This window comes from Carassius gibelio, chromosome A24 (genome assembly GCF_023724105.1).
Source record: "Carassius gibelio isolate Cgi1373 ecotype wild population from Czech Republic chromosome A24, carGib1.2-hapl.c, whole genome shotgun sequence".
Lineage (NCBI taxonomy): Eukaryota > Metazoa > Chordata > Actinopteri > Cypriniformes > Cyprinidae > Carassius > Carassius gibelio.
The window spans coordinates 2,756,174-2,780,521 of record NC_068394.1 but is presented as its reverse complement, the minus strand read 5'-3'; the positions used below and the strand labels follow the sequence as shown (position 1 = coordinate 2,780,521).

Below are 24,348 nucleotides of genomic sequence, written 5' to 3'. Positions count from 1 at the left end.
AATTATATAACAAAGTCATGAACAGCTTAGTATTATATATATATATATTATAAAACACTTATTAATTAAACTTTAAATAATAAGCTATAGTTAATAGAAAACTATTTAAATATTTAATACAAATACCTGTTTTTATGTATAATACAAAGTTTCACAGAATAAATTGGGCCTTTATACACAACAATATATAGTTTACATGTCTTTTATATTTTAGGATGGGGTCATTCTTGAGGATCCGTGGCATCTAAAATACTGAAAACCCTTGCTTTAAAGTAGTATATACAATAATGCATGCACGTGGTAATAGGCCCCAATAGAGTTACATGTAAGTTAATAAAATTACAAGTCATGTCAAGACAAGGCACCTTTATTCATATACAATACAAATTGTGTCAAAGCAGCATTAAAGTGTTAAACTGAAAAAATGTGCTCTGATAATGCAAGAGAACAACATTAGAAAACAAAGAGAAAATAGTTTCTCAGTTAAAGTCAGTTCATTGTTGATTCAGTGATTTCATCGTCCAGCTCAGCTCAGTTCCCTTTAAATAGTGTCTGTGCAGTCAAATAAACAGTTTCATAACTTCATCTATGACAGTAACGGAGGAAAAAAAAACCTTGGGAGAAACCAGGCTCATTTGGGGGGGTCAGTTCTTTTATGGCCAGATGAAATCAGCATTGGTGTGGACACGTCTGCTTCTCATGGTCTTGTACCGATGGCAGATAATGTTTTCACAGGGGATCTGTCTCTAGGGTTCGTCTAGTTGACATGGTCTCCGCTGACATTCAAGGCTATAGAAGTCAAAGGTGCTGATCCCTGTGGATGCCATTCTTCTTATGATGTTAGAGGTACATTGGGTGTTATGGGAAGTGGTACTGCTTCCCGTTAACCTAATTAATGCAGCCTAACAAACCTTTAATGGATTTGAACTACAGAGATGAGATTGTGTGTTATGGTTAAAGAGATCTGACTCCCGAACAATGCTAAGTAGAGTTTGGGGCTAAATAGGAAAAGGATCTGTCGCCCATAGTTGATTTTGATATTTTAGATATTATCAAATGGCCAGAGTTTTGAGATCGGACGTCAAGGACTATAATACGATTTGAGCTTGATCAAGTACTTTGGAACTAAACCATTCAGAGCTTTAGTAATTAGTTCGATTTTAAAATGTATCCAGTGTTTAATAGGGAGCTAGTGCAGTGTTGACAGAACTGGGCTAATATGATCATACTTCCTAGTACTTGTAAGAATCTAGCTGCTGCATTTTTGACTAAATGGAATTTGTTTATTAAGACTGCAGTGTATTAAAGCATTACAATAATCTAAACTTGAGGTCATGAATGCATTATTTAATGTTTCTGAATTTGACATTGAGAGCATAGGTCATAATTCTGATATATTTTTAAGATGGAAAAATGCTGTTTTACAAATTCTAGAAACATGACTTTCAAAGGAAAGGTTGCTACCAAATAGCACACCTAGGTTTCTAACTGATGAAGAAGAATTTACAGCACAGCCATCAAGTGTTCTAGTATTCTAGATTATTACATGCAAAGGATCTTGGTCTGATAATTAAAACCTCTATTTTTCATAATTTAGCAGTAGAATTTTTTTTTATATCAGATATGCATTCTGTTAGTTTTATGTTTTATCAGGCCACAAATAAATATAGAGCTGAGTATCATCAGCATAAAACTAACACCATGTTTCCTGATGATATGTTAAGCATGAAACGCAATGGTCCTAGTACCGAGCCTTGTGGTACTCCATACTGCATTTGTGAATGATTTGATACTTCTTCATTCATTGCTATGAACTGATTTACCATTTCTCTCTAAGAAAGAACAACTGTGAGTAGTATACATTTTCTAGTACCTCTGACAGAATAGGTAGATTTGAGATCGGTCTGTAATTTACTAATTCTCCAGGATCAATCTGTTTTTTTTTTTACAGGCTGTGTAAAATCAGTCAAACACCTAGTAACCTATACTAAAAAAGCAAATACCATTTAAATATTTATTTAAACATTTCAGTCTACTTATAAACAAGTCAACATTTTTCGCAATAATAAACATTATTACAGTTTGAGAAGATTCTTCTCGTGAACAAATAGTACATTTTTCCACATTATAAAAAGTATTTTGGGAAATTGCTTACTGAAATCTTGAAAACTGATAACGCTGGTTTTGTTAACTTACTAGTTCCATATCTGCAACCATCTGCAAACACTGAGAAAACATAAGTTTGCTAATGTCAAGTGAAGGTCAATGTTAGTAAATCAGTCACTGAACCTCCTTCTTCCCCAAATGTTTCATTTTAAGATTACACAACTCAAGACGCCACATCACTTTCATCATCTTCCTCTTTACTCTTCTGTTCTTCCTCTTCACCATTATCTTCTTCCTCTGATGTCTCATCACTGTCATCATCCTCAGCCCTGAGTGTAAAAACCCACATGGGTCACTTCAACCTACTTCAATTTGAAATTAAATATTTAAAAAAAGTTTATAACAGAATGAGGAAAACGGTCTCACTGGACTGGTCTGTTGAGATTTACAAAGTCTCTTCCTGAGTCCACATCAAAAGGATCTGGGAAATTTTTGAATAAACACACGCACACAAAAACATCAAAGTTAGTAAAACATTTACAGTAAATGTGACTATATTAAATCATTGAATTAACTGTACCTATATCCTCTTCCTGAGGGGCGGCACTGAGAAACTCTTTCTCCACAGCCAGTAGTTCCTCTTCTGACTGGCTGGATGCATAACGCTCTAGAAGAGTCTTATTCAGCTCCAAAAATCCCAAACCCCACTTAAACTTCTTCAGCAGGAGCACAGCAAGGTCACGAAATCCTGATGCATGATCACATAGACACACATAAACGTTAACATCTACCAAATGTGCACTATTTAATCTCAGCTGCTGTTATTAAACTGTACTCTTGTTTAAAAATTTGGGATTAATATGATTTTTTGAATGTTTTGAAAAGAAGCTTCTTATGCTCACCAAGGCTGCATTTATTTGATCATAAAGACAGAAAAAACAGTAACATTACCAAATAAAACCATGTTGTAAAATGTTTTATTCAATAAATTCAATAAATAAAAAATATAACTGCACACTCATGTAAACACTGTTTATTAGTTTCAGCAAAAAAAGTAGCCTTTGTCAAAGTATGAGGTGTTTATAAAGGTATCAAGTGTTTTATTACCATAATGATACTTTGTCAGAATACTGTAGTTGCAAAACAATATTCACTTGTCCAAAAGTTTAAGATTTTGTATGTTTTTAAAGAAGTCTTCTACTCCCCAAGAATGTATTTACTGGAACCAAAATAGAGTAAAACAGTAATATTGTAGAAAACCATTAGAATTAAAATTTTCTATTTTAAAATGTAATTTAATCTTGTGACGCAAAACTGAATTTTCAGCATCATTACTTCAGTGTTACATGATCCTTCAGAAATCATTCTATTATACTGATCTGCTGTACAAGAAACATTTATTATTATTATTATCAGTGCTAAAATTCTTTGGATTTTCAGGATTCTTTGATGAATAGACAGTTTAAAATATAGCATACAGACATACAAAGCCCACACACAATAGCAGCAACATTGAAACCAACATCTAAGATCTGCTTACCCACAATACAGAAGGTGGCAGCATAAGCCTCGACACAGGACAGCTTGCATGGCTTTCCATAGTTTACAGGATTTGCTGCGACCAAGAATGGCAAAAGCCTCGGATGTGAACCAATCATTTTGCTGAAAGGCGTGTCTTCGAGTCGTGCCCATGAACAGTCAATCACAGCTAGACCACCCTGTGCCACAATCTCCCTGGAAATGAAGAATATTATAGGTTAAAAACTGAGATAAATGTTTGTTGTTGTTTTTTTATTTTTTTATCTACACTACCATTAGAAAGTTTAGGGTCGATGAGATTTCTTAAGTCTCTTATGTTTACCAGGCAGTATTAATTTGATCAAAAACGCTATAAAAATTTTCGAAATATTATTTCAATTTCAAATTACTGTTTTCTATTTGAACATATTTTAAAATGTAATTTATTCCTGTGATGCAAACTTAATTTTTCAGCATTCAGTGTAACATGATCTTCAGAAATCATTCTAATATGCTGATTTACTGCTAAAGAAACATTTCTGATTTTTATTACTGTTGTAATCCGATTCTTTGATCAATAGAAAGTTTAAAAGAACAGCATTTATTATTAAATTATTTTATGTAGATGTTTACAATTTCAGTTTTAAAACGTGAAATTGTAACTTGTCTGTCACTTATGGTGAATTTAATCCATCTTTGCTGATTAAAAGTAGTAAGAGTAAAAAATTAAAAATTTAAAATTCTTAAGCAAACTACAATTTTGTGAAAATGTTTCCCGTGGCCCACCTGTCCGCAGGTGTAACGTATTTGATTCCCATTGGGCTGAGTATTAGTCCATTGAAGCGCTGGTTGAGTCGCAGGCAGCGCACTAAACCTTTCCTGGCCAGCTTTCGTCCTGTACACCGTTTCGGGTCACAGTGACCCAGATCCCACATGGCCAACTGACAGGGCAACTTCACACCTCCTGCTGCCTCTGAATCCGCATCCTCACTGGCTGAAACACAGAAACATAATTAAATGTCATGTATGTCAAGCTTTATTACATAAAATTAAACTGAGTAATTCACTTCATTACATGAATCTAAGTTCATATGTTTCATAAAGATGTCAAAATTGCATGCACTTCCTTAACATCTATCCATATGTGTTCTATCCATACAGTCAGTCTATGGTTCTATCACATGTGTGCATGTGTGTTCTATCACAGACCTTGCAGAGCCTCATGCATCTCCTCGGTGAAAGTTTCTAATGACTTCCCCTTCATCCTGTGGCGTGTGTCTTTGCCCTTGTGAACGGGTCGATCAGATTTACCCTGTTTTTTACGTCCCATGCCTGAAATCCACCTCACTTTTGATTTTAGCAATAACTTTAACTTTCACACGCGTGTAATGGTTTGACGGTATAACCTACTGAACCACCTTACAGCCTACAACACACCAATAAATCATCTACTTTACGCTAAACCATGGCACGAATGGCATACATTTAAATTTACGAGGTTTTAGAGCAAATCCCCAAAATTTACTCCGACAGGCTGTTTCACGAGGCCATAACACGGTGACGTAACGAAACATGGCTGTTACTGTAACAAAGCACAAAATACGCACCTTCATTGAAATGACACCAATACAAATACAATATATTGATTTAATTACGGCTATACAATACAAATAAAAAATTTCAAATTTAATACTATTAACGAGCTATACAAAATAGACACATAATAATCGATTAAGTTAAAACCGAAGAGGACTTTTATCTAAGCAGAATTTCATTCCGGAAATATCGAATAATATTTTTTGGTTGACGGCCATCGCCCGACATTTTTACAATCACGAACGTTTTTTTATATATTTTATATTATATGTGTGTTTCATATATAAGCAACAAAAGGGACGCATTTATTTCAGTTAAATATAAGTATATCACCGTATCTGTTAAAACTATTAATTATTATGTCTTTTATCGACAATCGCTGCGTTTTACAAGTAACACGTTCATAAAACACAACATCATCTCCTGCAGCTAAACTCTTCCCTTCGGTAACCTTTTCAGTTCTGTCACATGAACAGACAGAGGAGAGATAAAAACAGAGATGTAAATACTCAGAAACCCACGATTTGAAGAGTTATGGAGTCTGTATGTTTAAAATTGCGCCTGTTGTATCTGACAGCACTGGGTGAGTGTTATAGATTGAGTCTTGTTTTAATGCATGATTGGATTATTTGATCAAAACATTGTTGTTGAACGCGGAACTGAAACTGTTCAATGTGTTTATTCACAAAAGCATCTTCATTTGCTTTACATACAGTTTTGTAAAGTGCTTAGTTGATAATAATACAGTTTTTTTTTCAGTGGCTGTCACATCAGGAGGAAAGATGAAGATAGTGGAGGAACCTAATACATTTGGGTGAGATTTCCAGCAAACCCTGTACAATTTTCAGATGCAATATAAGATGCATTCATACAACAGACTCTTCATATTCTCCTCACTTTGATTTTTCAGGCTGAATAATCAGCTTGTGTCTCAGTATAGTCGTCTGCAGGCGAAGATCAGCCCATCTCCAGTATCTGGACCTCCACATCTGCACAGACTGGCAGGGAAATGTTACAACTACATTGAAGCCACGTCAGTCACATTAACACTATTGTAAAGCTGTATTTAACCTATTAACTGCCACTGAGCCCCTCTGTGGGCTGCCTATGTTTACTTCACTACATTACAATTAAATACTAATCTAATCATGTATCATTGGAAAGGTCTAAGACTCCTTAATAGATATTTAACCATTCATTTTTGTTAAAAAAATATGTAGGGAAAGTAATAAATTAAATTTTTATTAATTATTTATTAATTTATAAAACTTCACCCCAAAAACCTACATCATAACAGGAGTTCCGACCTTTGTTAAAAATAGTTTTCTTTGGTGCTTTTTTCTCTGTCACACTTCAGAAATTATATATCACTTGAAAACATAAAATCTCAAAATTCAACATTTGAAACACATTTTAAATTCAAACATTGCATTACCATAAAACGGTACATCTAATTCATGTTACAAATTGTTTTCAGTCGTGAATTATAAAAGCAAACACCTAGTCCTGGTTAAAAAAAATATATAAATATATTTTTTAATTCTTATAATTTTTGTGAAATTTGTTCTAACTAAAATTTAAATATAAAATATTATTTTTTCATATAAAAAATAAATAAATAAACATTTAATCCACTGGCCAACATGTGTAATCAATAAACCCACATTAAAATGACATACTTCTGCCACAGAAAAAAAAAAAGATAATTGTGACTTCTTAATTTCACAATTCTGATTGGCAAGATATCAATTTTATAAGGCAAGACAAGGCAAGTTTATTTATGTAGCAAATTTCGTACACAATGGTAATTCAAAGTGCCTTACATAAAAGAATAAAACAAGCAATGTAAAAACTTTTAAAATGTAAAAAAACTTTTTTACTTATTTAAAATGATTTGACATAAAATACAGTGCAACTATAATTGCGGGATGTAAGTAACATAAAAAATCACAGTTAACTTTTTTTGTTAAGTCCATGGCGGAAACAAGTAATTATGTGCTATTAAAATTAATCAATTCTTATTTATTTCTTTTTAGGTACAAATACGTGTTTTGTCCATTTCACAACGTGACTCAGCATGAGCAGAGTTTCAGATGGAACGCATACAGCGGTATCCTGGGGTAAGGATCTTTATAAAAACTTTGTTCTAGTTAGTTTAGCTGACTAAATATAAGCTGTATTATGTGAAATCTCTGTGCTATGTGTAGTATCTGGCAGGAATGGGAGATTGAGAATAACACATTTACTGGCATGTGGATGCGAGAAGGAGATTCATGCGGAAACAAGAACAGACAGACCAAGGTTTTTATTGCATGTGCACTCTATGTGTTCATTGTAATTTGAGATTATGGAAACCTTCGAATGTAGATGTATCTGGAAGCCAGTAAATGGTGACGTGTGACGGATGTTATGTCTATATTCAAGGTTCTCCTGGTCTGTGGGAATAGCAGCAAACTAGTGAGTGTTTCAGAGCCACAGACGTGTGTTTATTCTCTGACGTTTGAGACGCCACTTGTTTGCCATTCACACTCCCTCTTAGGTGAGTTAAGTGTCATGTGACTTCTTCACTAGTTAGTTTAAAACCTAGCAATGTCTGATTGTTCGCTTGGGTTTCAGTGTATCCGGTTCTGAGCGAGGCGTTGCAGAAGGAGTGGGATGAAGTTGCTCAAGCTCGATATGAAGATCTCATCACAGAACAGGTGACAAACAGACACAGTGTTTCAGTCTCCATGCATCTTGAGAACATCACAGTAACAGTTGTTTGTGTGTGTTTAGGGATATAATAAGCTGCTGAAGGAGCTGTTTGAAGAAGCTGGTCTCCTGAGAAAAGCTCAACAGCCGAAAGCAGAGAAGAGCGCGACGTCTCTCACACATCAGAGTCTGGAGCAGTGCACACAGGTCACACATGTTATTTATTTTAATCATAAAATTGCATTTATTCACATTGCTTAGAATCAGTTCTTTGTAAAAAGAATGTAATTTGTGAACCTGGACCACAAAACCCAGTCTTAAATTGAGATTTATACATCATCTGGAAACTGAATTAATAAGCTTTCCTTTGATGTATGGTTTTATTAGGATCGAATAATATTTGGCCGAGATAAAACTATTTTTAAAATTTGAGAAATATTGAGAAAATCGTCTTTAAAGTTGTCCAAGTGAATTCTTAGCAATGCATATTACTAATCAAAAATTAAGTTTTGATATATTTAAGGTAGGAAATTTACTAAATATCTTCATGGAACATGATCTTTACTTAATATCCTAATGATTTTCGGCATAAAAGAAAAATCAATAATTTCGACCCATACCATTTTTTTTTTTTTTTTTGGCTATTGCTAATATAAATATAACCAAGGAACTTAAGGCTGGTTTTGTGCTCCAGGGTCACAAATATTCAGCTTAAAAGTATAAACATGGTTAAATTATGGCTAACCGTGGAACAAGCGATATCCAGTTAAAATGCACGAGTTGTTTGAAACCAATTGGATTTAATTATAATAAATATATACAACCTGTTTACTGCTTATTTAAACGCATTCAGCTTATACTATTACTAATACTGAAATCGTACCTGTTTCATTGATGTGTGAACAGTATGTTTATTAGTGTAATACAAATGCAAAATTCATAACTCTTAAATTATTTAGTGCAGAACATGTGCTCTGTGCTGGGATTCAGTTTTTGCACATGTTTTTAGCATGTGTTTTTATTTTAACAGGATTTTGAAAAGCAGAGAGTGGAGATAGAGCAGCTGCAATCGCTCCTAACACAACATAACATCTCCTACCAGACGACAACAGGTGAGACACGTGTGCACTTCAGCTCATCATAGTTTATTGATGACCTAAAGTGGGTGAGCTATCCCTTTAAGATGCATTACTGGTGCTCAAACAGGTTAAGTGCAGCAGTTAAATTCTTCCCGGTCTTTCAGGCAGGACACGGGATCAGGGTCCCTCACCCGTCCAGGACCAACACCTCCGCGGTGACACCGGCTTTATCCCTGATCTGCACTGAGATGCCCATCAGGATCACAAAACCTTCGGCTAATCATTCAGGAAATTAATGCTACTGTGAGATAATGGTATTTAGTGATTTTTTAAAAATTTGATTTGACTTGACAATGTATTATGAAAAATAAAGCATTTATGTATTAAGAAAAAATGAGTCGTTGTATCAAACAAGCCTGTAACTTGAGATTTGAACCACTAGATGGCAGCATCCAAAGCTCTCGTCTTGTTCACATTCCAGCCCAGTTTTCTGCTTTGTGTACAATCCAAGCATCTCTGACATTTACACAGAAATACCCTTCTCTCACACTCCAGGCTAGTATTTGCTCCTGTCCAATTCTCTCTTTCCTCTGGCCATCACAAGACAGTATTAGCAGAACAAACAGCTCACATCCACTGACAAAACCCTCAACCCATCTGTGTCAGGCCTGCAGTTTCTCTTTGGTTGTAACATTCGGGTAAACCTTTAACATTAATACTTCTCACACATCACAAAAGAGCAAAATTAGGACATATGTTATACGTAGAAATTAATATTCTAAATAGTATTTTTAATATAGGCCTTTTTTAATGAAAATCTTTATATTTCATTTTTTATTTATTATTATTATTATTTTTTTTAAGCTCAAACAGTAGAGCATAGCACTAGAAATTATTAAATCATTCACGTCCCCAAACAATTCAAATGCATGAGCTGATAAAAAGGATATTTCTTGAATAAAGCTTTCTGTCAAATGCATAAATGTAAATCTATATTCCCTCAGAGGGTGGAGAAACTGACATAAAATACATAACACTTTATATATATACATATATGCTCTATATATATTAAATCAAATCAAATTTACCCACTAATCTCATGCAGCAATTTTATTTTTTAAGGCAAAAATATATAGTAAATATATGATGAATATACGTATGTTGTAATGAGTCAAGCTCAGTGAAATATATTTTTGAAAAGATTTTTGTTTTCCACCTTCATATACCAAAATATATGTCAAAATGTAGTTCAGAGACAAAAAGATACATGTTGTGGATTTATAATGATTTAATAATGTTACATTTTTTATATATATGAAATAATGTTATTTTCAGAACATTGTGAAGTATGTTTCTATATATATGTGTTTCTTATATATATATATATATATATATATATATATGTGTGTGTGTGTGTGTGTGTGTGTGTGTGTGTGTGTGTATTTACAAAATGGGACATAACAGACGTAATAGAAATTTTATATGCACATTCCACAACACTTTCCAGGCACGTTCACGATCCAAAAAAACAACATTTCAAGAAATTTCAAGAAAACCATCTTAGCTTAACTAGTATTGCTGTCAACTCAATAATGTAATGCGGAATAAACTGACCCAGAACATCATATAAAACATGTTGATGGCCTGGTGGATTTAAGATCTGTTTTATTACCATCAAGAAGATGAATTGGAGTCATTCCTGATCTACAAAACTGCAGAAGAGACCGAGCAAGTGACCTTTTTACAAAGATGTAACTTCTGCCTGCAGGACATCCGTTGCCTCACGATGACGCACTGAAAGGGTGAAAGAAAGCAGTCTGAGATATTTAAGGGTTATGTGGATCATCAGTCTCCTCAGAATTGCAGATGACTCATAAAACTCCCGAGTTAATATCGGACTGCTCTGAACGGGTGTTTAGCAATCAAACATGCACGTTTCCTTCTACACAAACCTTTAAAGTTGACAAATACATGTAGGTCTGGACCACAGAAAGGTCAGCGCTGACTTCCCTGCTCCCTTCATGACAGATGCAGTTTCAGCACCTGTCAATCAAACCCCAGGAGGGGAATTAAGGCATTCATCGAATTAAATCACAACAGCAAAATATGCTACTATAACATTCTGCATGAAATCCCTGAGCTTCTCAGTTGTCTTCTGTTCATTTCATGACAGCTCTTCTTACACAGGAGATGGAGAAGGCAACAAACGAGCTGGAGGCATTTTTTGTTCTCCAGAGACCCGCGACCTGCTGAATACACTCGGAAGGCAGTCAAGGGCTTCAGATCACGGATATTCAGCGATTATAACACTGGGAAGATCCTCAAAGACCTGCTGAGCACAGCTGAGAGTCTAAGATGTTGCTCAGTTCTTATAAACCAGACACTTTCCTTCATATGTTCAGATGTATTTTAAGGAAGGACGATAGGAAGAGCATTAGAGCGAGACAAACGGGCCTCTGTGGAGAACCTCACGTGATGTTACGGTCCTCTAACACACATGCATGGCATTCAAAACAGAAGCTGTGTGCATCATACAGTTCAGCAGACTGGAACCTGAATCCTTGAACAAAAAAATTATTTTATTTACATAAGATTATTTCTATATAATAATAATAGTTCCACTTTAATAAAAATAATATACTGTAATTTTAAAATAATGATTTCAGATTAAAAATAGTAATGATTAATATTATTATTATTAATGGCACATAATAACAAAAACAACGACCGTAATAATTAGTATTTAAAAATTTTAAATAATAACAATATTAATAGTAATGACAATAATAATACATTATATTATATTGCAAATACATAATTTTTGTATTAATATCGATTGTGTTATTATTATTATTATTTGCCACCTTTATAATAATAATTTATGTTATTATTAGAAGCTACTTTTATAATAATAGTAATGCAATAGTGATATAAATATTATATTTATTATAATTAAAATAAATTTATAATTTTGTATTGTTTAAATTTGTAAAATAATAATAATTTATTATCTTTATTGTTCTATTTATTATTATTATTATGTGCTTTATTAAATACTAACTACATTTTTAATAATAAAATTATAATAATTATTATTAATTCTATTTTATTTATAATAATACAATACATAATGTTTTTAATAATTTTGATGATTTGTATTAATTATAATTTATTATTTTTACTATTATGTGCAACCTTTACAATAATAACACTATAATAACAATAATAATAACATCATACATTTTTTTATAATTATATTTCTAATAATATAATAATAAATAATTAATGATATTTATTTAATTTTTATTTTTATACTAATTGTTACCATGTGCCACCTTTATAACAATAATAATAATTACTATTATTATTATTGGATGATGAAGTTGTTTAGGTACAATTAAATAATTAATGTGCAGTAGATGTGGGCTCACTGGTTAGATATTAGTAGAAGTTTTGTACCTGTGCATTCAGGCCCATATTTTATAAGACCTCATGTTTCTTGAAAAAAAAAAAAAAAAACATGTCGACCTGGATAAAGTAAGGAGACAGCAACTTAAACTAGGACAAAAAGTGTGAGGCAGAGGATGAGAGAAAATGTAATGAAAGGAGAAACAGAGGCGTAACACAATGCAGAGGTGAGATTATTATGTATACGGGCTTTCAGACGCCTGTCAAAACACAACAACAATACAGAAAATATACAAATATAAAGTTTAACCAAAATACGGACTTTAAAGCAACATTTGTTATATTTTTGAAATGTTGCTTATTAATTATTTTTTTTTTTTTAATAATTAAAAAAAAAAACGTACACTTTTTCATTTCGACTTGTTGTCTAGACAGTATTTGTAACGCGGGAGGTGTGACAGTGGAGCTGAGGATCCAAATGCAGGCTTTATTGCAAGAGTGGTCAAAACAGCAATAAACATGTATAATCCAGGGCAGACAAAAGAGTAATCCAATAAAGGAGCAATGGTCAGGGCAGGCAGCAAATGATCACAAAACCAGAAAACAGTCCAGGGTTAAAAAACAAGACAAAGAACAAAGAAAACACAGGAACCGAATGCTAAAGGCTAACAATACTAGCAATGAGTGAGTGTAAAACCAGGCTATAAACAGGGTGAAACTGATGAGGAATCAAGACACAAGTGAATGCTTTTAGAGTTGATGAGTCCGGCAAAGGATTATGGGAAATGTAGTCTGGGATAGAGTGTCAAGAGTCAGAGGTGGAGTGCCCTCTGGTGGAGTTCAAAGGCACTCCAGCAGGAGATCAAGACATTATTTCTCATTTTCATTTAGTTAGACATACTACTAAAATGACTAAAACCAAAGTAAAAATGATAAAAACTATGGACATATATAAAAAAGATGACAAAAACAACTAAATTAACATTAAACTAATACAGGTATTCTTATAACACTGGATGCATAATAACACTGGAATGAGAACTTGGATGAAAAATGTGCTTGAATGTCAGAATGCAAAGCAGATCTAAAAATAACTTCCATGTTCTGCATTAAATTGGGGGTGAAAATGAAGCCTGAATGACGGGACACTGCTGGCTCGAGGGGCTCTTGTGATCATGTGAACATGGGAACAAGAGACTGGCTTGCACATCTGACATCCCTAAAGGGACCCTGGATGCTGCGAGACACAGACGCGCCGAGCACCAGCGCTGTTCCTCCAACCTCTGAGAGCGGAAACGCAATGAAGTAGGTCATTCATGCATAGATTGATAGATACACATGCATGCACCCCTCCCCTCCATCTCTCTCTGTCTCTCATGCACACACACTGTACATCACTGATGACTGAACACACACACCAGCTCCTCGCTCCCCGCGCTCCAGCGGCTTCTTTCAGGAGCACACAAAGAAAGCAGAAAACAGTCAGCTGGGCAGCACAAACAGACTGTGCTTTTTCATCATGAGTGCAGGATGTAGAGCAACTTGCAGTGCATTTTGTTAAACAAAGCGCTGAGGAAACTCTTTTTTTTGTGATAGAACGTCATGCATTTTTGGATGCTCAGCAGACGAGGGATGAATTTCTAGCCGGGTTGAGATCAGGACGCGGCGTTTGGATGCAGGAACATGAGGAAGAGAGACAGCAGGGCACCAGCAGGTGAGTTCAAGAGAGTTCTCATTCATCCAGCTCATCACTGTGTGAAATTGAAGCCTGACTTGTCTATTGATTTCTTTTGTTTGGAGATGCTTCGCTTGTACCTGCTGCTGAGGGAAAGGGCACTTGCTGTGCTGTATTGTTTGTTTTGCGCTGCTGGAGGCACATCAAGTATTCATGCATTTTTGTTGTTGTTGTTGATGTTTTCAGAGTCGGACACTGTAGGCATGATCGGTAACATTCATAATATCGCCAAAGCATATGAAGTACAGAAAGAGACTAAAAAAAATTAGGTGAAAAAAAATTAAGGATAGAGAAAGAGAGGTAAAAATGGTTAATATTTAAATGTATACATTAAAAATAATAAAAATGTAATGAGAATTTATTTAACAATTAGAATCATTTTAAAGCAGTTTTTTATGTCATGCTGATGCATTTAGCGTTTGTATACATGGTGTTCGAGTGTAAACATGAGTTTGAATGTTTGAACACTGTGTGTGATCCGTTAGGGAGGTCAGGTCAAAGGTCATCTTCAGGTGTTCTATGTATTAAGGGAGGCTGTTATGATTACTATAATAGAGAGCTTTTAAGATACATCTATATAGAGAAAGCAAACTCACCCTCAGTGTGAGACTAAATGTATATTTTAAATTCATATTTATTAATGTAGCAAATAGTTTTATTGCTCATTCCCACAGAATCAAACCAATGACCGTAGTGTTGTTATTTCATCATTATATTCAGAACTGAATTTAAAATGCCTTTTAAGTTGCAATTAACTTCCTACATTTAAATTCCACACATTTTGCATTTTGTTGACTTTGGGGTAAATTAGAGCATTCTGGGAAATAAAGTGTTTTTCCATGAAAAATTATATATATGTATATTATATATTCAAATAGACTGAAATAATATTATTGTATAAATTAAGTGTTTTTCCACTACAATGAAAATTAATTTCTATATAATATTAATAATAAATTAAAATATATAATACTAATAAATAATAAAAAAATAAAAATAATAATATAATAATAAATGTATTATATTTTTTGTATATATATATATATGTATATAGTAAAGATATATATATATATATATATATATATATATATATATATATATATATATATATATATATATATATATATATATATAATTTTAATTGCAAAACACTTTATTTCCCAGAATGCTCTAATTTACCCCAAAGTCATCAAAATGCAGCTAACTGGCATTAAAGGATTTGTTCATCCAAAAATGTAAATTGGTCTGTGTTTTACTCATCCTCGAAGCATCTTAGGTGTAGGTGATTTCTTCTTTCAGACGAATCCAGTCGGAGTTATATAAAAACTGTCCTTGCTCTTCGAAGCCTTTCAGTGAGGGTAAGCAGGTGTTTGATGTCAACTGTTCAGAAGACGTGAAGTAAAGTGTGCGCCTCCATCATACAAAGTCATGCAGATGGATGATGCAGGACGTATGTCTCGCATGTGCCTTCCTTACTTTAGCAAAGGAAAACCAGTCTCCTCTTTCATTTTTCTGTACAAATCCTCATTTAATATTTCTTATTCGTGACTGGTGTTTTGTTTAGTTTCCACATTCGTCACTTACCATGCAACGTCATCCACCGTTTTCAAACAACTTTGACTGGATTCGTGTGAAAGAAGCAAGTCACATACACCCACGATGCTTTGAGGCGGAGTTAAACACAGGCCGATTTCATTTTTGGGTGAACTAACCCTTTAAGCAGTTCTACAAGATAGAAAGTTTCTATTCTAATTCTGCCCATTTTGTTTGTTTTGTTGGATTAATTTATTAATGTAAAATTCTTATAGATTAAATGGCTGTTTAATGCAGTAGAAATCCAAGGTTGGCAATGACCTCTAGACAAAACCAGAATGATCCTGAATCACTTTCTCAGTCAGGGGTTAAGTGGGTTCTGGTAGGTCATCTCAAGGTCGCCCGGTGTCTGCATCAGTTGTTGTGTTTGTGTGACGCTGATGCACGGCGGAGGGTCTTGTTTCGGCGTGCTGTCACCATGCATGATGCTGATAATTTGAGACTTCATTCTAGGTCACTGCTTTATTCCCGCGAGGAGCGTGACTCAGTTAGTGCCCTTTGCTGTTGTAGAAATATTCAGAAAGATTTGACTGCTTCGTCTGAGAGCATCAAGTCAGGTACACGGCTCGGGAAATGGAGTGTAGGTAGGATGCTGACAAGAGGAAAGAAAAGAGGACGCAGACATTGGAGAGAGAAATGAACAGAGAAAGACAAATGACACCATCAAGGAGCTCTATTATACCAGGAGAGAGTTATTTCCCAGAATGCAGTTCTTCTTGAAATGAGTTTGTGTTCATGTTTGTGTGTGTTTCTCAGTGCCCAGGTGGGGGTTCTCCCAGAGGGACGGGGCAGCGCTCCGGTCGAGGACATGCAGGCGCTGTCAATCACGTCTCTCTCCACCTCGGAGCTGGAACAGCAGTATGAGCTGATCACTCCTTTAGGAAAGGGCACCTACGGCAAAGTCGACTTGGTAGTGCATCGGACACAGGGTGAGTCTGTATGAAAATAAGACCCGATTTTCTTTTTTATTTCCTCCTGTGGAACCAAAATAAATGTTTTGATAAATGTCCTGGCTGCTCCTCGCCATGCAAGGGAAGTGAATGGAGATGGAAGCTGTCGAGCGGCAAAAATGAACCATGAAACTAGAATGCATGTCATATTTCAATGTAACTATTAGTAATTAGTCATTTTAAACTGTAGCTATTAAATCTCATTTACCCTTGTGCAGGGTTAATTAAAATACATAAATTTTTTTTTTACTTGAAATAAAATTAAATAAAAAAAAAACACATTAAAATAGTAAAAATATTTGCGAAGGCAATATTATTAATTGTTATTTAGTTGAACGTAAAGTGCTTAAATAACTAAATAACTGACAAATAAATAAACCAATAAATAAATAAAAAACTTAGCCGCTAAAAAAATTATAAGAAAAAATACTAAAACACAAGAAATGCCTAAAAACAAAAATGGAAAAATATAAAAATAAAAACAATTCAAAATATTCATAAATATTTTGAGCTTTACTTGATGTGAAATGTGAAATTTCTTTTGAAGAAATTTGAACTTGAAGTACTATAGTAACTAAATCTGAAATAAAAATGTATAAAAATTTGACATATTTCAATACAAATGTAAAATATTAAAATAAAAGCTAATAATTTTTTACTTAAAATAGTATATCAATGATTCTAAAACAACACAGCAATTCACTCTCAAAAGTAAAATCTATGAAGAAGATTTAACACCTTTAGACCATTTTTAATTCCAAAAAAGGTTCTTTATAGTAGAAACAGTTTCTTTAGATTATTAAAATGTTCTTATGATTGAGAACTATTCACCAAAAGGTTTTTTTGGGAACCTAAAACTTCTGTGGCATCACTTTGAAAACCATTAGTTTTGAGATTTGTGTGCATTCAAATATCTTGATGCATCATATTTCATTCACCACTATTTCGTGTATTTGCAGGTACTAAACTGGCTCTGAAGTACGTGAGTAAGAACAAGACAAAGTTGCGTAGTTTTCTGCGTGAGTACAGTTTGACGGCCGCGCTGGGCTGCAGCCCGTTCATCATCAAGGTCCTGAACACGCTGTTTGAGACGGAGGACAGCTATGTGTTCGGACAGGAGTACGCACCTGCAGGGGATCTGTTCGACATCATCCCACCTCAGGTACCACAACACCTCATTATTAACACTGAAGGGGAACCATTGCAAATCACACTTAAAGCTGCGGTAGGGAACTTTTGACGCTCTAGCGGTTAATAAACAGAACTGCTTGCGTCTTGCGGAAGAACATCGTAGCCGGAACTACTTCTCTCTGTTTATGTCTATGAAGAATCACAAAGGTTCTGGGTTACTCCGCCGCGGTACCCCCGAGGCAATCTAAAATAGTCCGAATATAAACACTTATTATAGGTGCACCCTAGTGATTCAGGACAAGCCCAAAACACGGTTTGGAAAATGGATTCATGGTGTACTCGCTTATTATATTAATTTTTTTACATTTTGAACACAAACAAAGTTATGGACCGCAGCTCTGATTGGTTGTTTTTTACCGGGAGCGCATGACTTTCTGCAAATGGCAATAGGACACTGGGAGGAGCCAGAGGAGCTTGGTTTTTTCACAGATTATCTGTCTCATATTCTAGTGTCAGGACATAATGACAGGTTTAACAAATATGTAAAAAATATATTTTTACAAAAGTTACCTACTGCAGCTTTAATCATGCATTTGTAGGTTTAACACACAGCCTGTCTAACCACAAATTCAACTGATGCATTCATTTATACATAAATTAATAAATAATAATAATAAATCCAATTTAAATAAATTGAAAATAAAGAAAAAATAAAAGCAATTGAAATGAAAAACTTTAATTTAAATTTAAATTAATTAAATATTAAATATTTATACATCGTTCATATTTATTCATCGTTCATACAATTGCTTTATGCTGATTTCATTAAAGAGCTGAATTACAGTAATAAGCAACAAGGAGAATAATAAGAACATCTCATATCTATATCTTTTTGATTTATTTAACTGAATATATAAGTATGCATTTAATCTTTTTTGCATAATGTAGAAACCCAGCTGCAAACTTTAACCAGTCTTGCACAGAATCTGTGCACTTTTTCCTCACATTTTTCATTTGATAAGAAAATATGCATAGTTTTGCACCAAGTGATAAAAAAGCCCTGGGAATTTTCATAACTTTATGAATGCTTGGTATCTGGATTCTGAAGACATCTGTGGTGCTCACCAGGCACAAATTGCATGAGATCCTGCTGATTTTGATTATGGCAAACTAGTTGGATCAAGGTCAATTGCTTTTTCCCTCACAGATTAAGAGCCTGTACTGTATTTCTCTCTCTATGTCCTCTCTCGACTGTGCCTTTGTGTTTGTGTCTCTGTCCAGGCCGGTTTGCCGGAGGAGATGGTCAAGCGCTGCGTTCAGCAGCTGGGTTTGGCTCTGGACTTCATGCACAGCAAGAGTCTCGTCCATCGGGACGTGAAGCCAGAAAATGTTCTGCTTTTCGACCGCGAGTGTCGACGCGTGAAATTGGCAGATTTGGGAATGACACGGCGGGCAGGCAGCCGGATCAAGAGGATCAGCGGCACCATCCCATACACCGCCGCCGAGGTGTGCCAGGCCTCGGTATCGGAGGGAATCGTGGTGGCGACGACCCAGGACGTGTGGGCTTTCGGAGTTCTGCTGTTCTGCATGCTGACTGGAAACTTTCCCTGGGAAGCTGCATTGCCTAACGACGCATTCTTTTCGGAATTTCAGCGATGGCAGCGGGGGGCGTTTCCTCCCGGCGTTGTTCCCTCACAATGGCGACGGTTTTCAGATGATGCTTTGCGCATGTTTGGCCGGCTGTTGGCGTTGGAGCCGGAGCGGCGCTGTGGGGTTAAAGAGGTCTTCTACTTCCTTAAATACGATCTACTCAATCATCACCGCCGCAGAGCTTCCTGTAGAGCGCCTAGGGGCGGTTCCACACATTGCTCCGCCCACAGACACGCAGAGCCCTCTCCACCTTCAGGCACTTCCTGTCTACGCCCCACCCCCCTCAAACGTAGCATCCTGTCCGAACCACATTCTTCTAGGGAGGAGTCCTCCAAAAGCCCGTCTCCCAACCGTCAAGACAAGAGCAAAGTGATGATGACCACTCCCATTGAGATTTGTGTATGAAGCCCAAACTAGATATAGCCGCAAAAAAGGTAGCAATATTACTTCAGAACTACACAGGAACAGTTATGAAAGTTAATAGAACTGCCATAAATGTAGGTCTAGCAAAACTATGAAACCTGGTTGATTTAGAGTAAAAGACAGGTCACTTTAGCACTAGAAACGAATCTGTTTCACTAGGTAAACATACTGAATTCATTAAAACTGCTTTCATTTTAAAGGAATAGTTCACTCCAAAAAGAAATGGAAATTTTGTCATCGTTTACCTCATGTCGTTCCAAACCCATAGGATTTTCTTCTTCCGTGGATCATGAATAAAGAAATACTGCACGATGCTCCATAATGGATCCTGAAATGACATAAAAGCACCATATTCTGAGTCCTCTAAAGCCATCATAGATTTATGTGAGAAAAAGTCCAAAATTTAAGCCATTATTGACCAAAAATGGCAAAAATTGTACTTGTAGGAGTACAGCAGCTGGGTAAGTAAACTTAAATTTAGACAGATTTGTACCTTATTTACCCCTAAAAGGTGCATATCAGTACCATAGTGTACTATAATTTATTAATATGCACCAATGTAGGTAAATTTAGTGGCATTTATTCACCTAAGGTACAATTTGTGCATTTTTTTCCTGCATTGTGTCTGGTCATTGACATCAGTTCTAATGTATCTCCATGTTTTCATTTCGAATTGAATTATATTTGAGAGATACTATTTTTTGTGGTCTGTTTCTCACTCAAAGCTGATCATCATGTGGTTTTACAAGACTTAGAATATATTTTATGAGTCGTATAAACTACTTTTATAGTGCTTTTTTGTCTTTCTTGAAGCAAGTGCTATTTTAGTATCATTGATATACTATTATAGTTTTTTGTTGGTATTTTGAATAGGATTTTATTTTTAGATTCTTTATGGTTTTGAATTGAGTTAATATTTTCAGTAATTTTGCTGTGTGTGTCTATATTATATTAGTTTTTAGTTTTAGCTATTTAAGTACTTCAACTTAAAGTAAATGAAAATGACTTTGACAACTAGCTGAAATAAAATAAGCTTAAGTTTATATATATATTCATTTAAGGAATTTTTTATGGTTTTATTTTTAAATGACATGACAGAGTAAATAATGTAGAGTGAACTAAACCTTTAATATAAAGAGGCTTCTAGGGCTGCGCGATCAATCAAAATAAATTCATAATTGTGATATGGCTTAGTGCGTTAATCAACTTTTAAAGGACACAGTTTAAATAAAATTAAATAGAACCAAAAATAAAATACAATTGTTATTTTGTTTTTAAATAAATACTTTTAATTAAAACGTAAAATTATAAATTATTATTTTAAAATATTTTAAATTTTACAGTGAAATAACATGTAATAATATTATAAAATTTTAGTTTTTTTTTATTTAGTAATAAATATAATCATACCAGAAAAATACTAATTATTTTCATATATATCACAAAAATTTTAGGACGAATTCTCTGGCCCAATTAAAATTTTTGACCAAAACACAAATTTAATCAGAAAAAAAAGATTTTTTTTTTTTTTTTTTTTTTTTTTCCAAATCGCACAGGCCTAGTCGATTCCTTTTTTTTTTCATTAGCACTTAATTTTCCTATAGTGCACTATTAAGCTTATTAAGATATGAAGATATGAAGATTGAACGCTACCTTTTCTTGGTGGATCATCATGTGACTTTCAAACCAGCCTATGACAGAATCATACACGTGCACCAATCGAAGAATAAGATATACGATTTTATATTGGATTTTTTTTAAGTTTTAGGAGACGACCGGATGTCATGATGACCTGGAGACTGACTGGATGGACTTCCCAAAAGACAAAAGACATTTTATTCAGTCTTCAAAGCTTCCTCTCCTGAGTAACAGTCTCCGTAGATCACTGGGACTTTATTATTTCTCTTTGGATTCAAAGTGTGCATTCAAACAGATCTTTGAAGAGATGCATCAGGAGGTTTTAGATAAACAGTGATATCTTAACAGCGAAATTGAGGACAATCTCTTGTGTTTTTCTCGTATAATGGGTCAATTAGGTAAAAACATGAGAGCATCTGCTCTCTAGTACGTTGTGACTTGTGTTTCGTCAGGTAGTGCTAATTCATAGCTTCTTTTGTATCAGAGAACAAACAATCAATTAACTAACCTCTACAGAAACTCTTTTTAGTCTTAGATTAAAGTGTTTCTTTACATAGGATGCATTCGATATTGATTTAGGTGGTATAGAGCAGTTCAAGTCTTATGTTTGAGGTATGTATGTTGCAAATGAGCACAAGTAATTATTCAAAAACAAACTCAAGTACAGATAAAAATAAATACCAATACATTTAGCTCTTTTTCATGTTCATTAATGGGTTATTCAAATGATCTTGGAAATTTGATCTACAGTAGTTGGTTTGATGTTATTTAGCTGCTTTAAGGATTGTCATACAGTCGTAGATTGTTCTGAATGATAAACAGATTAAATGCACATCAAATTGCCGTTATCTGTTTTGTATTTTTCATTTGCAATTTAAAACTTTATCAAATTCAAGAGGAACTATAGCCACAACTTAAAGGGTTAGTTCACCGAAAAATTAAAATGATGTCATTAATAACTCCCTAATGACCCTAATGTCGTTCCAAACCCGTGAGACCTCGGAACACAGTTTAAGATATTTTAGATTTAGTCCGAGAGCTCTCATTCCCTCCATTGAAGCTGTGTGTACGGTATACTGTCCATGTCCAGAAAGGTAAGAAAAACATCATCAAAGTAATCCATGTGACATCAGAGGAGCGGTTAGAATATTTTGAAGCATCGAAGATACATTTTGGTCCAAAAATAGCAAAAACTACGACTTCATTCAGCATTGTGTTGTGAGAGAGTTCAAAACAAAGCAGTTTGTGATATCCGGTTCGTGAACGAATCATTCGATGTAACCGGATCTTTCTGAACCAGTTCACCAAATCGAACTGAATCGTTTGAAACGGTTTGCATCTCCAATACGCATTAATCCACAAATGACTTAAGCTGTTAACTTTTTTAATGTGACTAACACTCCCTCTGAGTTCAAACAGTAATCTGACTGAACTGCTGTGAAGAGAGAACTGAAGATGAACACCTAGCCACAAATTATTAACTAAATGCGGTTTGTTGCTTGAACATAATTTCATCAGAAGTTGTCATAACTCAAAAAGATTGATGTGAACTCAATTCTTTTTTCTTTTCTTTTTTTTGTGAGCCAACATTATGGAATATTACAGAGAATGTAACATATTTATAGTGCAGACTGTTAATGAGATTATGGGAATATTAAAAACATTATAATGTGAATTTAGATATCATAAAAAATAATACACCTTTACAGAGAGGTAATGTGAAATGTTACAGCATTAGAATTGAATAAGATAAATATTTACAGAATACAGTATTTATTAATATTTTGAATTAGCTTTTATCTTACATTTTCTGTTATAATTTTAATTTTAAAATGTAATTTTCTTTACAGTGTTACAGTGAGGCAATGTAAATATTTACAGTGTTAAAGTGAGATAATGCAAATATTTACAGTGTTACAGTGAGGTAATGTAAATATTTACAGTGTTACAGTGAGGTAATGTAACACTTTACAGCGTTACAATGAGGTAATGTAACACTTTACAGTGTTACAGTGAGGTAATGTAAATCTTAACAGCGTTACATTGAGGTAATGTAAATATTTACAGTGTTACAGTGAGGTAATGTAAATCTTTACACTGTTACAGTGAGGTAATGTAAATCTTTACACTGTTACAATGAGGTAATGTAACACTTTACAGTGTTACAGTGAGGTAATGTAAATATTTACAGTGTTAAAGTGAGATAATGCAAATATTTACAGTGTTACAGTGAGGTAATGTAAATATTTACAGCGTTACAGTGAGGTAATGTAAATATTTACAGTGTTACAGTGAGGTAATGTAAATCTTTACACTGTTACAGTGAGGTAATGTAAATCTTTAAACTGTTACAATGAGGTAATGTAACACTTTACAGTGTTACAGTGAGGTAATGTAAATCTTTACAGCGTTACATTGAGGTAATGTAAATCTTTACAGCGTTACAGTGAGGTAATGCAAATATTTACAATACTACAATACTTTTTTTGGATAAAAATTGCCTCAATGGCAGGGCTCAAAGCCAAAACTAATGAAGACACAATTGTTCACTGGATACTGTAGACATAAATAGAATTAAACTCTCTGGCCTTTTCTCCCCATTTCTTAATTCATCTCTTTATCCTACTTTGCTTTGCACCATCTTTTGCTGCTTATCTGAAGGTCATTAAAACTAGGTCTCTCTCTCTCTCACTCTCACTCTATCTCTGTCTCTCTCTCTCTCTCTGTCTCACCCGCTCTCTCTCTCTCTCTCTCTCTCTCTCTCTCTCTCTCTGTTAAAAAATACTAATGAGTTGTTTCAAATAGTAAAAGAATAAATGCAAAATTAAAC

At 34.3% G+C, this 24,348-nt stretch overlaps 3 protein-coding genes and 1 long non-coding RNA gene across 4 annotated transcripts in view; 2 read left to right on the top strand and 2 right to left on the bottom strand.

Annotated features, from left to right (window-relative positions):
• Positions 1-351: 351 nt before the first annotated feature.
• On the bottom strand, positions 352-5,205 carry tsr3 (TSR3 ribosome maturation factor). The gene is made up of 6 exons (XM_052542160.1): positions 4,834-5,205; positions 4,411-4,618; positions 3,647-3,840; positions 2,687-2,854; positions 2,533-2,587; positions 352-2,435 (listed from the first exon to the last, which is right to left on the bottom strand). Exons 1-6 carry the CDS (start codon positions 4,952-4,954, stop codon positions 2,330-2,332), a joined length of 852 nt encoding a protein of 283 aa, XP_052398120.1. The 5' UTR covers positions 4,955-5,205; the 3' UTR covers positions 352-2,329.
• Positions 5,206-5,452: 247 nt separating this feature from the next.
• On the top strand, positions 5,453-9,384 carry LOC127945946 (N-acetylglucosamine-1-phosphotransferase subunit gamma-like). The gene is made up of 10 exons (XM_052542158.1): positions 5,453-5,803; positions 5,980-6,034; positions 6,131-6,253; positions 7,257-7,340; positions 7,428-7,521; positions 7,645-7,759; positions 7,837-7,919; positions 7,996-8,118; positions 8,942-9,023; positions 9,155-9,384. The coding sequence occupies exons 1-10, from the start codon at positions 5,755-5,757 to the stop codon at positions 9,235-9,237; spliced, it is 891 nt and encodes a 296-aa protein (XP_052398118.1). The 5' UTR covers positions 5,453-5,754; the 3' UTR covers positions 9,238-9,384.
• Positions 9,385-12,395: 3,011 nt separating this feature from the next.
• LOC127945941 (serine/threonine-protein kinase SBK1-like) lies at positions 12,396-22,361 on the top strand. Its single transcript, XM_052542149.1, has 5 exons — positions 12,396-13,703; positions 13,995-14,112; positions 16,483-16,655; positions 17,636-17,838; positions 19,089-22,361. Exons 2-5 carry the CDS (start codon positions 14,072-14,074, stop codon positions 19,860-19,862), a joined length of 1,191 nt encoding a protein of 396 aa, XP_052398109.1. The 5' UTR covers positions 12,396-13,703; positions 13,995-14,071; the 3' UTR covers positions 19,863-22,361.
• The window catches only part of LOC127945957 (uncharacterized), a 12,067-nt gene continuing 7,453 nt past the window's right edge, over positions 19,735-24,348 (bottom strand). Inside the window, exons 2-3 of the long non-coding RNA XR_008150984.1 lie at positions 20,126-20,208; positions 19,735-19,870 (exon numbers count right to left, since the gene is read on the bottom strand). This is a non-coding gene — a long non-coding RNA (uncharacterized LOC127945957). The remainder of the gene's footprint in view (positions 19,871-20,125; positions 20,209-24,348) is intronic.